This window comes from Propithecus coquereli, unplaced genomic scaffold (genome assembly GCF_000956105.1).
Source record: "Propithecus coquereli isolate 6110/MARCELLA unplaced genomic scaffold, Pcoq_1.0 Scaffold42, whole genome shotgun sequence".
Classification (NCBI taxonomy): domain Eukaryota; kingdom Metazoa; phylum Chordata; class Mammalia; order Primates; family Indriidae; genus Propithecus; species Propithecus coquereli.
The window spans coordinates 3301263-3312940 of record NW_012149952.1 but is presented as its reverse complement, the minus strand read 5'-3'; the positions used below and the strand labels follow the sequence as shown (position 1 = coordinate 3312940).

At 56.3% G+C, this 11678-nt stretch overlaps 1 protein-coding gene across 1 annotated transcript; it reads left to right on the top strand.

The window, feature by feature from the left end:
• The first annotated feature begins 1147 nt into the window (after positions 1 to 1147).
• Positions 1148 to 10757, top strand: DACT3 (dishevelled-binding antagonist of beta-catenin 3). Its single transcript, XM_012653374.1, has 4 exons — positions 1148 to 1464; positions 7151 to 7247; positions 7416 to 7568; positions 8524 to 10757. The coding sequence occupies exons 1-4, from the start codon at positions 1216 to 1218 to the stop codon at positions 9918 to 9920; spliced, it is 1896 nt and encodes a 631-aa protein (XP_012508828.1). The 5' UTR covers positions 1148 to 1215; the 3' UTR covers positions 9921 to 10757.
• Positions 10758 to 11678: the final 921 nt, after the last annotated feature.

Sequence of the window (11678 nt, the reverse complement as noted above, 5' to 3'; positions counted from 1 at the left end):
TGAATGAATACGAGAGCTAGCTCTTGAAGGCTATAGGGAGGCACTCTCCACGTAGTGACACAGGCTGGCCGCCGGAGGGTGCGCCAGCCCTGTTGGCGGAGCAAGGCGAGAAAGGAGGAAGCCTTGGAAACGAACGTCAGGCTCAGGACCACAGAACGTTGAGAACAGAGCATCATAGAAGGCTGAGAACAAAGCCTCTTAGAACGTAGAACAAAGGCCCCTGGACTCGAAGAATGATGAGAACACAGCCTCACAGCACCTGGGGAGACAAAGCCGCTTCGGGTCTGTTCTGGTCAAATCATAGAATCTTCCACCCAGGCTTTTAGAGTTCCAGAATTTGGGATACAACCGATCTTAAACTCTTACAAGCAATACCAGCTATACAGTTTGACCGGCCCACTGCAAAATGTAAATGCGGTGTCTCTTGCTCAAAAAATAAGAATGTCAGGACAGCAGTAGAGGAACATTAAACCAAGCGCGAGGGCCTTTCTCAGCGGGTCCCAAGACCGTGAAGCCGGCCCGGCTTGGGAGCATAATTTATCGGAGGATGTCCGTCTCATCCACAGCTTGGCGTCTGGGAAGGCTTCCTGAAGCGGAGGCTAAATCAGGGCTCGACCCTCTAACCCTTTTCTCCCTCTGCGCGGCCTCAGAAGCTAAAGGTTGGCGGGGTAGGGGGAAGTAGGAGCAGCTGCTAAACTGTCACGTGGATCCCGTCTGTATTTATAGATCACCCTTCCCTCCCGTCGGACAGTCCAATGGTAGCCAGAGCTCGCCCGCAAGAGGGCGGAACCCGCTGCAGGACCGGGGAGGCACAGACCAATGGCATTGAAGCAAGGGCGGACTTGTTTCATTGTGACGCGTGGGGGGCGTGGCCCGGGCCCAGAAGCACTTGCACGGGGGTCGGGGGGAGCGCGGCGAGCAGAGCGAGTAGGCAGCTGCGAGCATGCGTCGTGTTGGGCGGCGCTAGTGTCTGGCCCAGCATCGTCGTAAGGGAGGATACCCGCCAATAGGCGGCGGTTGCTCTGTCGCCGGGGGCGTGGCCATGCAGATAAGGCGCGGGTGGGCGGCCCAATGGGCGGGCGCCTATGCAGATGAGACGGTGACAGCCCGGCCAGCGGGCGGGCGGGCAGGCAGGCTGGCTGCTGGGGCGGGGAGGTGGGACCCGGAGAGGGGTGGCCGTGGGGCCCGGCCGGGCTGGGGCGGGGGGCCGCAGCCATGATCCGGGCCTTCTCGTTCCCGGTGAGCCCCGAGCGGGGCCGGCTGCGGGGCTGGCTGGAGGGTAGCCTGGCCGGGCTCTGCGAGTTGCACTGGCTCCGGGAGAGGCAGGAGTACCGCGTGCAGCAGGCGCTGCGGCTGGCCCAGCCCGGAATGGGGGGCGCCGAGGCCGAGGACGAGGAGGACGCCGACGAGGATGAAGATGCGGCGGCGGCGCGCCGGGCCGCAGCAGCCCTGGAGGAGCAGCTGGTAAGGGGCTGCCTGTCCGTCCGTCCCTCCACCCCCCGCCTGTGTCTGTCTGTCTGTCTCGGTTGGATGCTCAGACACCCGTGGGGGGTGGGGCGGGTAGGCTGGGAATGGGAAAGGACGGAGGGTGGGGCTGGAGACCCCGGAGTTCGGGCGGCAGGCGGGACCTGGCCTCCCCGCCCCCAAATCGGGGGAAGGGGGACAGCATCGCTTTTGCTTGAGCCCAGTGAAAAGGATAGACCCCACCCCCTATACCCCTTCTCCAGAGAAAATCCTTCAGGACGCCAAGTATGCGTCAAGCCCGGGTCCCGGTACTTTGCATGCGTTGCCTTCTTGCAGCTTGGGAGGTAGGGGGTGATAGTCCCCATTTTACAGGGCAAGAAATCGAGGCTCAGAGAGAACAAGTGACTCACCCAAGGTCACACAGCCAGGATCCAAACATGCCCTTCTCTGGGCCCCGCTAGCAGGGCTCCATCTTCCCTAAGTCCTGGTGTGCTTGGAGATCTCCGGAGGGGGCGGGGTGGGAAAAGGGGATCTTAGGGCCTCTTGAGGGAGGGACAACCGCTGAGAGGAAGCTCACAGTCCCTTAAGACCCCCCTGGGATCTTGACCCTTCGGTGACACTGCCCCTCTTTCCTACCTGGTCCCAGCTCTCCATAACCCAAGAGGAGCCAGGTTGAGGCAGCGCTGAGGTCTGACTTCCGGACTGCGGGTTCTTGTTAATTGTGGAAGATGAGCAGAGGTCTCCGGGATGACTCAAAGAGACACTGTCCCTCTTCCCCTTTCTATATCATTCCTTGAGTCTCCCAACCAGTCCTGGGTTTCCCTCACTCTCTCCCTACTGCCAGATCTCGGTGACTTCCTGTGTCTGCTTCTCTTTCTTAATCCTGTCTCTCTGTCGCGGTCTGTGTCCCTCTAGGTCCGTCTCCCTGGTCTTCCTTTCTTGCATTCCTGCCCCCACGTTCCAGTCTCTCTTCCCCTCCCCCCAGCCGGCAGACCCCAGCTCCGCTTGCAGTTCCCGTCCCCAAGCCTGTGTGTGGTCAGAGCTTCCCGTTTGGGGAAACCTGAGCCGAGGTTGCGGCGGAGGGGGCTCTCCCGGCTGCTGACCTCGACTGCCCCTCCCTAGATGGGGAGCGGGGAGAGGACCGGAGCCAGACTCCGGGGCTGCACGCCCAGCCCCTCCCCCTCTCAGGAGTGGGACCCGCACATTCTTCTCTGCAAACAGAAACAGCTGTGGGAGGCCCCACCCGCTCCCAAAGTTAGAGACGGATTGTGGGGGCCCTCACCGGCTCCCCCCACCTCAAGCTGCCTGGGCTTTGACGGTGCCTCCCCTCCCGACGAGGAGAAGAAGGCGCGAGGACAGGCTGGCTGTGTCCTTCCCACTGCCCCTTGGTCTCCCCGCTCTCTGCCCTTCACCTTCCCCATCTCTGCCCCTCGGTCTCCCTCTTCTCTGCCCCTCTGTGCCCCCTCCCGCCAGCCCTCGGTCCTGCCCGCACGAGGTGGTAGTGGAGAGGCCTCCCCCCACCCCCTAGTCTCTAGGCAAAGCTCGTCCCAGCACCAGGGAGGAGGCGGTGGCAGGCGGGGGGAGGGAGACAGCCACACTCGGCAATGAGGGAGGAGTGGAGAAGCGCTAAATATAAACTCCTCTAGCGTTGGGGGTTCCTGGGTCCTTTTGAAGAGGGGGTGGGGGCCTCCTCTGATCCCTGAGCCGGGGCCTTATGACACTTACCCCCACTCCCACCCCCCCACTCAGAAATACACTCCCTTTGAAGCAAGAAAGACTAAAGCTAGACTTGATTACTTTCTAATAGAAATGATGGAGCCACCAGGTAAAGACTAGGGGTGTCACAGAGAAGAGAGGCAAGAATCCTGGGTGGGGACAGGGGCTCCCCGGGTCCTCTTTGCTCCCAAGAAGGAATAAGGTTCCTTCCAGCAAGAAGGATTTAGGTTAGACTTGCAGAAGGACTTCCTAACAGAGGTAAAAGGGCATTGGACACCTAGTAGGGGCATGCGAGGTAAAGAATAAGGTCAGAGAAGTTTGGGCAAAGGGGTCTCCACGGGTCCTAACTGTACTCTTGCTAAGCCTGCCTGAGCTGGCTGGCCCACTTGTGGAACGGCTTTCAGAAAAAGGATGAGGGGCATTTCAGGGAGGCAGGGAGCCCGATTCAGGCCAAGGACCTTCTGATCTTTTAAAGATTCATCCTTTTGCAGCTGGAAGGAATGAGGTCAGACTCACATATAGAGGGGTGTGGACCGGGAGGAATATTTGGGGAGGGACCGGGCACTGGGGAGGAGGAGGAGGCCTCTCCTGTTTGCCCCCCCTCACTCCTGCTGCTCTTCTCAGTGGAAGAACTGAAATTAGATAGACCTGGAGAACTTACCAAAAAAATCCATCCTTTTATATTTATTTATTTATTACTTTTCTTTAGAGACAGGGTCTGGCTCTGTCACCCAGGCTGGTGTGCAGTGGTGTGATCATAGCTCACTGTAACCTCAAATTCCTGGGCCCAAGCAATCCTGCTGCCTCAGCCTCCCGAATATCTGGGACTACAGGCACGTGCCACCACACCTAATTTTTTCATTCTTGTAGAGACGGGGTCTTGGTATATGCCCAAGCTGGTCTCGAACTCCTGACCTCAAGTGATCCTCCTGTCTCCCCCTCCCAGAGTGCTGGGATTACAGGCGTGAGCCACCTCGCCCATCCCTTTTACATTTATTTTTAATTGCACAAGTAGAACATGATTTTCTATTTGCCTCGTAAGAAATGCATAGCTTTCAGGTGATAATACAAGCTAGCATTTATTAAGTGTTAAAAGGAACTGCTGGTTTAGCTCATTTACTCCTCGCAACAATCCCATAAGAGATGGAGTCATATGATGCCCATGTTACAAACGAGGAAACTGAGGCCCAGAGAGGTGAAATCACCCACCCAAAGTCACACAGCTGGGAAGTGGCAGAGCTGAATTTGATGCCTGGGAATTTGGTCCCAAGTTATGCCTTTGTAAATACTTCACTCCACCATCCAATCCTCCCATCCGTCCCTTGACCCCCTAAATCCAGCCTCTCCTCTGAGGTCACCATCATTGTCACCTTCGTGTGAGTCCTTCCAGACCTCTTCCAATGTATCTACTCCCAGAAACAGTTTACATACCAAAAAAATGTAGAGTTTTTGTAAGAGCTGTGCTTCTTACGAATTCTGGTTTCTTGGGTGAAGTCCCAGAGACTATGCCAGTGGTTCTCAAAGTGTGGCCCCTGGAGCAGCAGCAACATGTCACATGGAACTTGTCAGACATGCAAATTCTTGGGCTCAACTCCAGACTGAAATCGAAAGCTCTGGAAGTGGGACTCAGTAGTATGGTTTTTACCAAGCCCTGCAGGTAATTCAGATTCATTCTTGCTCACGCCATATACATTCCACACTTCTTTCTCTTTCCGCTCAGTGCTATACCTTGGTGATGGTTCTATAGAGAAATTTACCTCATTCCACTTTAACAGCCGTGTAGTGTTCCATTGCGTACATTCATTCCTTCATCAAATATTTCCTGAGCACCTACTTTGTGCCAGGCATTGTCCTAGGTACTGCTGGGGGGTATAGCTGTGAAGAAAAGAGACAGAAATCTCTGCCCTCCTAGGACTGACGCTGTAGTGAAAGATTCAACAAACAAATGACACGTTGCACCAATATATAATTTTATTTATTTATTTATTTTAAGAGAGTTTGTTTGATTCTCAGTTTCCTCTTTTTTTTTTTTTATGGAGATAGAGTCTTGCTCTGTCACCCTGGGTAGAGTGCAGTGGCATCATCGTAGCTCACTGCGACCTCAAACTCCTAGGCTCAAGCGATCCTCCTGCCTCAGCCTCCCAAGTAGCTGGGACTAGAGGCGTGAGCCACAATGCCTGGCTAATTTTTCTATATTTACTAGAAACAGGGTCTCGCTCTTGCTCAGGCTGGTCTCGAACTCCTGGCCTCAAGCAATCCTCCAGCCTCGGCCTCCCAGAGTGCTAGGATTACAGGTGGTGAGCCCCCCCCCTCAGCCTGATATATAATTTTAAATCAAGAGATTATTACTGATATATAGAAAGAAAACCCCAAAAGCAGGGCAACGGGGTGCAGAATGATAGGGGAACTATTTTGGAAAGGTGTCAGAGATCACCTAACCAAAAACCTGAACTAAGCAAGGGAGTGAGCCAGTAGGACGTGAGAGGGAAACATTCTCCTAAGGCAGGACCATGCATGGCATATTTGAGGGACAGTGACGACGCCAGCGTGGCTAGAGCTCAGCGAGCAAGCCAGAGATTCGTGGGGGACATGACACGGGGCATATGGGCGGTCCGTGATTTTTGTAGCCACTCCCGGATGCTGCGCAACTCAGCTGCTTTGTAGAGTTCTGAGTGCACCACGAGCCCGTCTAAGTACCCAGGGCAGGAGCCCAAAACTGGAGTGATTTGTTAACCTTCCTCACATAAACATGGCCAGACGGGGGCTTTTGGTCTCGGGGAAGAGGAGTGGACAGCAGCAGGAGTCAGAAGCTGGGGGGCGGGGGGATTGTGGCTGCAGGAGGGGGAGCCAGCCAGTCTTTCTGCCCTAAATAGGCAGGGCTGGGTGCCTGTCCTCCCAGCCCCTCCTCCCTCCTTCCCTTCCCCTGCCGGCCAGACAAGCCGCTTTTGTCTCAGGGTCAACCGTCACCTCAGCCACTCAGACCCACTGGAGACTTTTTCCTGGCTCTGGGCCTCAGTTTTCCAAAATGGGGTGAAGTCCTAGTGTCTAGGAGACCCCATGTGTGCTGTTTCGGCCCCTACCCCACCCACTGTCACGGTCACTCCCCTAAGAGGGTTTTCACCTTCACTTATTCACATCTGATAAGAAACAATCTTTTCCTGCAGCAAGAAGGATCCAGGGTAGACTCAGAAATCTCTTATGGGGATGAGGAGCTGTAGACAGACACAGGGGCTTTTTTGGCGGGAACGGAGCAAGAGCAGGAGGAGAATGTGGCCCCTGGGGCAAAGGAACATGCTGGGGATGACTGCTGCAGTACCACTAAGGCTAGACTCACAGAAGGACTTTCCAGGAGGCGTGGGGGTGCTTTCCGAGGGGAGGAGCAAAGAGGTATATGCCTTGTGGTCAGCCTGTGTTAGCCCTAAGAGGGAAAGAGTCAGTGTGCAGCAGGGAGGACTTAAGGAACACTTGCAGGAGGACTTTCTGTTGTGATAAGGGGCAATGGGGGAAGATAGGGGCATCTGAAAAAGAAGAAAGACTGGGAGGGACTGACCCAGGGCTCAGGGATCTGCTAGATCCCAGACACCACCTTTTAGCAGTGAATTGTCCTTCCAGAAAGAAGACCTGAAGTTAGATTCAAAGTGGGACATTTTAGTAGGGCTTAGGTGAGCACAAATGAGGGAACAGCAGATGGGGAAGGGGCAAGAGGTGAGGCCTTCTGAGACCTCATCACATGTAAGGGAGGTGAGACTGGAGCATGCAGGACCGCAGTTAGACAGCCAGAAGGACTTTCTAATGGGGATGAAGAGACAGAGATCTTGAGGGGGTCCTGGGACTCAGGTACTGCTTTTCTCCTTTTGAAGTCAGAGCCTCATTGTCAAAGCAAAACTCTGCCCATGAGCTCGTGGACTAGAGGACCAGTCCGCAGGAGACTGGGGGCCTCTGACCATGCTGCTCTTCCCCATGCCCTTAGGAGGCCCTGCCTGGGCTCATCTGGGACCTGGGCCAGCAGCTGGGAGACCTGAGCCTGGAGTCTGGGGGCCTGGAACAGGAGAGCGGGCGCAGCTCGGGTGAGCATGGGTGGAGGGGTAGGGTCTGCCTGGGACATCTCGCCCTTTCACACTGTCCCTCTCTCTCAGGCTCCCCCCGTCTCTCCCTGCCCCACCTCCTCCTTTCCCCACCCCTGGTTTTCCCACCCAAACCCCCTGATTGTCTCTCTGCTTCTCTCGGGAATCCAGGCTTCTATGAAGACCCCAGCTCCACAGGAGGTCCAGATTCACCACCCTCGACCTTCTGTGGGGACAGTGGCTTCTCCGGATCTGGCTCCTATGGACGCCTGGGTCCCTCTGAGCCCCGGGGCATCTATGCCAGCGAGAGGCCCAAGTCCCTAGGTAAGGTGGGTGGGGGTGGGGCCCCACGGCCAGGGAAGGACGGTGAGAGGATGGTTTTCAGCATAAACTCCTGAGTCAGACCTGGATTCCAATTCCGGCTGTGGCAACCCCTTTTCCTGGGATTTTGAGCATTGTCTCTTCTTTCCGGGCCTCTGTTTCTCTATCTGTTAAAGTGGGATGATAACAGTGCCCGCTTCTTAGGGATGTTTTGAGTATTCAGTGAGTCTCTGCCCTAAGGCATTGGACTTGGCACATGGTAGTCACTCAGTAACCAGGAACTGCAGTTATTCACTTACACAAGTAAGTTTTGGGGCCCCTCCTATGTGCTATCCTAGGACCCTCCTAGGAATGAGGGATACAGCAATGAACAAAACAGACAAATGCCTGCCCTCATCCGATTGACATTCTAGTTGGAGGAACAGATAATGTACAAGATAAATAAGTAAAATGTCTAGGGAACTGGATATTGACATGTGCTCTGACAAGGGAAAGGTACTAGGGAGCGTTCCTTTGAGTTTGGGGAGGGCCTCACTGAGACTGTGACATTTGAGTGGTGTCCTGATGCGAAGGAGTGGGCCTAGCGCACGTCCCTGGGGAAGAGGGTTTCCAGGAAGTGGGAGTGGCAAGCACAAAGGTCCCGAGGCCAGAGTGTGGACTGGCCTGTGCTTCCAGGAGGCCACTGTGGCGAGACCTGCGGATATGGAGGACAGGGGTGAGAGATGAGAGTTGGGAGAGAAAGAGGCGGGACAAGTCATGCAGGTCTCGCAGGCCCCTGTGCAGATTTTGTTATGAACCTTACGTGAGGGAAGGGAGGAAAACAGGGTTTTTGATAGGCAGCGGTGGGGAGGGAGGGGGCAACCTGCCCCTTCCGGGCTGGAGGCGATAGGACTTTGGGAGTCCTTCCCTCTCCCCCCACCCCGCCTTTTTTTTTTTTTTTTTTGCCTCCCTTACCTAGGAGACGCCAGTCCCAGCGCTCCGGAGATGGTGGGCGCTCGGGCCCCGGTGCCGCGGTCCTTCTCGGCGCCCTACCCGACGGCAGCGGGGTCTGCGGGGCCCGAGGCCTGCTCCTCAGCGGAGCGGCGGGCCCGCGCCGGGCCCTTCCTGACGCCCAGCCCGCTGCACGCGGTGGCGCTGCGCAGCCCGCGGCCCTGCGGCCGCCCCGCGACCGACTCGCCCGACGCGGGGGGCGCGGGGCGGCCCCTGGACGGCTACATCTCGGCGCTCCTGCGCAGGCGCCGCCACCGGGGGGCGGGCCAGCCCCGGACCAGCCCCGGGGGCGCGGACGGCGGCCCGCGGCGCCAGAACAGCGTGCGCCAGCGGCCGCCCGACGCGTCCCCGCCCCCCGGAGGCGCGCGGCCCGCGCCCGAGCCGTCGGTGGAGCGCGTCGGGGGCCTTCCCGCCAGCCCCGCCGCCCTGAGCCGCGCCTGGGCCTCGCCGTGGGAGTCGGAGGCGGCGCCCGAGCCCGCCGCGCCGCCCGCGGCCCCCTCGCCGCCCGACAGCCCGGCCGAGGGCCGCCTGGTGAAGGCGCAGTACATCCCAGGCGCGCAGGCCGCCACCCGCGGGCTCCCCGGCCGCGCGGCGCGCCGCAAACCGCCGCCGCTGACCCGTGGCCGCAGCGTGGAGCAGTCGCCACCCCGGGAGCGTCCCCGCGCCGCCGGCCGCCGCGGACGCGTGACCGAGGCCTCGGGCCGCCGGGGCTCGCCCCGGGCTCGCAAGGCCGCGCGCTCCCAGTCGGAGACCAGCCTGCTGGGCCGCGCTGCCGCGGCTCCTCCCGGCCCCCCGAAGTACCCCACGGCCGAACGGGAAGAGCCGCGGCCGCCACGGCCCCGCCGGGGTCCCGCGCCCACGCTCGCGGCTCAGGCCGCGGGGTCCTGCCGCCGGTGGCGCTCCACGGCCGAGATCGACGCTGCCGATGGGCGCCGCGGTCGCCCGCGCGCCCCAGCGGCCCGAGGCCCGGGGCCTGGCCCGTCCCCGTCAGCTCCCCAGCGCCGTCTGCTCTACGGCTGCGCCGGCAGCGACTCGGAGTGCTCGGCCGGGCGCCTGGGGCCCCTCGGACGCCGGGGGCCAACAGGCGGCGTCGGCGGCGGGTACGGAGAGAGTGAATCCAGCGCCAGCGAGGGCGAGTCACCGGCCTTCAGCTCTGCATCCAGCGACTCAGATGGCAGTGGTGGCCTCGTGTGGCCGCAGCAGCTAGTGGCGGCCACCGCGGCCTCTGGGCCAGGGGGTGGTGCAGGCGGAGGGGCGCCCGCGGGCCCCGCCAAGGTCTTTGTGAAGATCAAGGCTTCCCACGCCCTCAAGAAAAAGATACTGCGTTTCCGTTCGGGTTCTCTCAAGGTCATGACCACAGTGTGAATTCGGGGGTTTGCTTGGGCTCCCCCTTCATGGCCTCTGCACCTCCACACTTCAATCACTGACCCATCCACACCTACCTTCCAAAGACCATCGTTTTCTCTGCTTCCAAAGACCTTCCTCACTGTCCCCATTCGTAGCAGTCTTGGTTGAAAAGGCTCCCCCTCCGCCACAGGGAGGGATGGACAGGAGCCCTGTTTGACCCAGTTCAGCTTCTGGCTTCCAGGCACTTGGGCAAGAAAGTTCCCCTTCTCTGGGGCTCACTTATCTCATCTTTCAATAAGTGTCCGTGTATGCAACAGGGGTAATTCGCTCTGAATCGCCCCATTTTAGTTTAGAAGCTTAGTCTGCCCCCCTTCACTCCTCTCACTGAGCCCTCTCGTTGCTCCTGTCCTTGTCCAGATATGGCCCCCCTCATTCACAAAGTGCCCCCTCCACGTCCCTGGCCCTTAAGATATCCCCTTGGCACCCTGGTCAGAGACTCTGACTTAGGTGGTTCCTGCAGAGTGCCTTGGGAAGGGAAGGAGCACGGATTTGGGGGTTTTGAGGGTCAAGTAGGAGTTGGTAATACCTGGAAAGAAGGACTCTTTCACCTCTATCCCCGGACAATTATGGAGGATTGGGAGGTAGAAGAGGGGTAGGAAGATGGTTTCTATCTGGTGCCCTCACTGTGACAAAATGAGGGAAGCTCAATGACCCTCAGCTGTTCCAATCTAGTATTTTTTTTTCTTTTTTAAAATTACTGTATTTATTATGACGATGGTGACTCCCTGGTGCAAAGGGGGCCAGATTCTGTGTGTTTCTTTAACCTCTTTGTAAATAAATGCACAATGTTACATACGTGGTGGCCTCTCCTTCGATGGTGAAATGGGAGAAATGCTCCTTTTCCTGTGGCCTGACATTTATGGAGTAACTTGTTTGTGTTGGATACGGCAGGGACTGGAACCAGATGGCAAGTCCCAGCATGAGTCTCAACGTCATCTTCCTACCATTGGCTATTTTACTTCAATGAACCTGACCTTTGATTGGGTTAAGTTTGATCATAGAATAGAAATAGAAATAGAAACAGTATAGGAAAAGGACAGTCCCTAAATACCCTCTCTCAGAAGTCATCATAATCAACAGTTTGATGTGCACCCTTCCATGTTTTTCTTTATGTGTTTGCATACATATACGAATCTCGATAACTAAATATATAACTATGTATGAATATACATATAGTATTTGTACATATACTATATATAATATATATGCGAAACTGTATTTACATACATTGGAGTATATGTATGCAGTGTTTATCACTCTGTGTGTGTGTGAAATCACCTGTCCCTGGAGATTTCTTTATGGGGAAGGCTTAAATCAAGGATCGAATTTTTTTGCTAGTTACAGTACTATTTAGCTTTTCTATTTTTTCTTGTGTCAGTTTTGCTAAGCCGTCTTCATCTAGGAATTTGTCCCTTTCATCTAAATTTAGATAACATTTTCCTATCACTATGTGATTGTGAAGAGCTGCATATAAAATTTCATTGTGGGGACTCCCATAATCTAACCCTACTCTCTGCTCTCCAATTATTTTGCCATTAATATTATGAATCTTGTTACAGTAATATCCTTTCATGTGCCTCTTTGTGCAAATGTATATATTTTTGTAGGGTCCCTTCCTAGAAATAGAGTTGCTTGGTCATTATGGCGTGCTCATTTAAAAACTTTTAATTGACACTGCCCCCAGCTAACATTGCTATTTTTTTTTTTTTTTTTTTT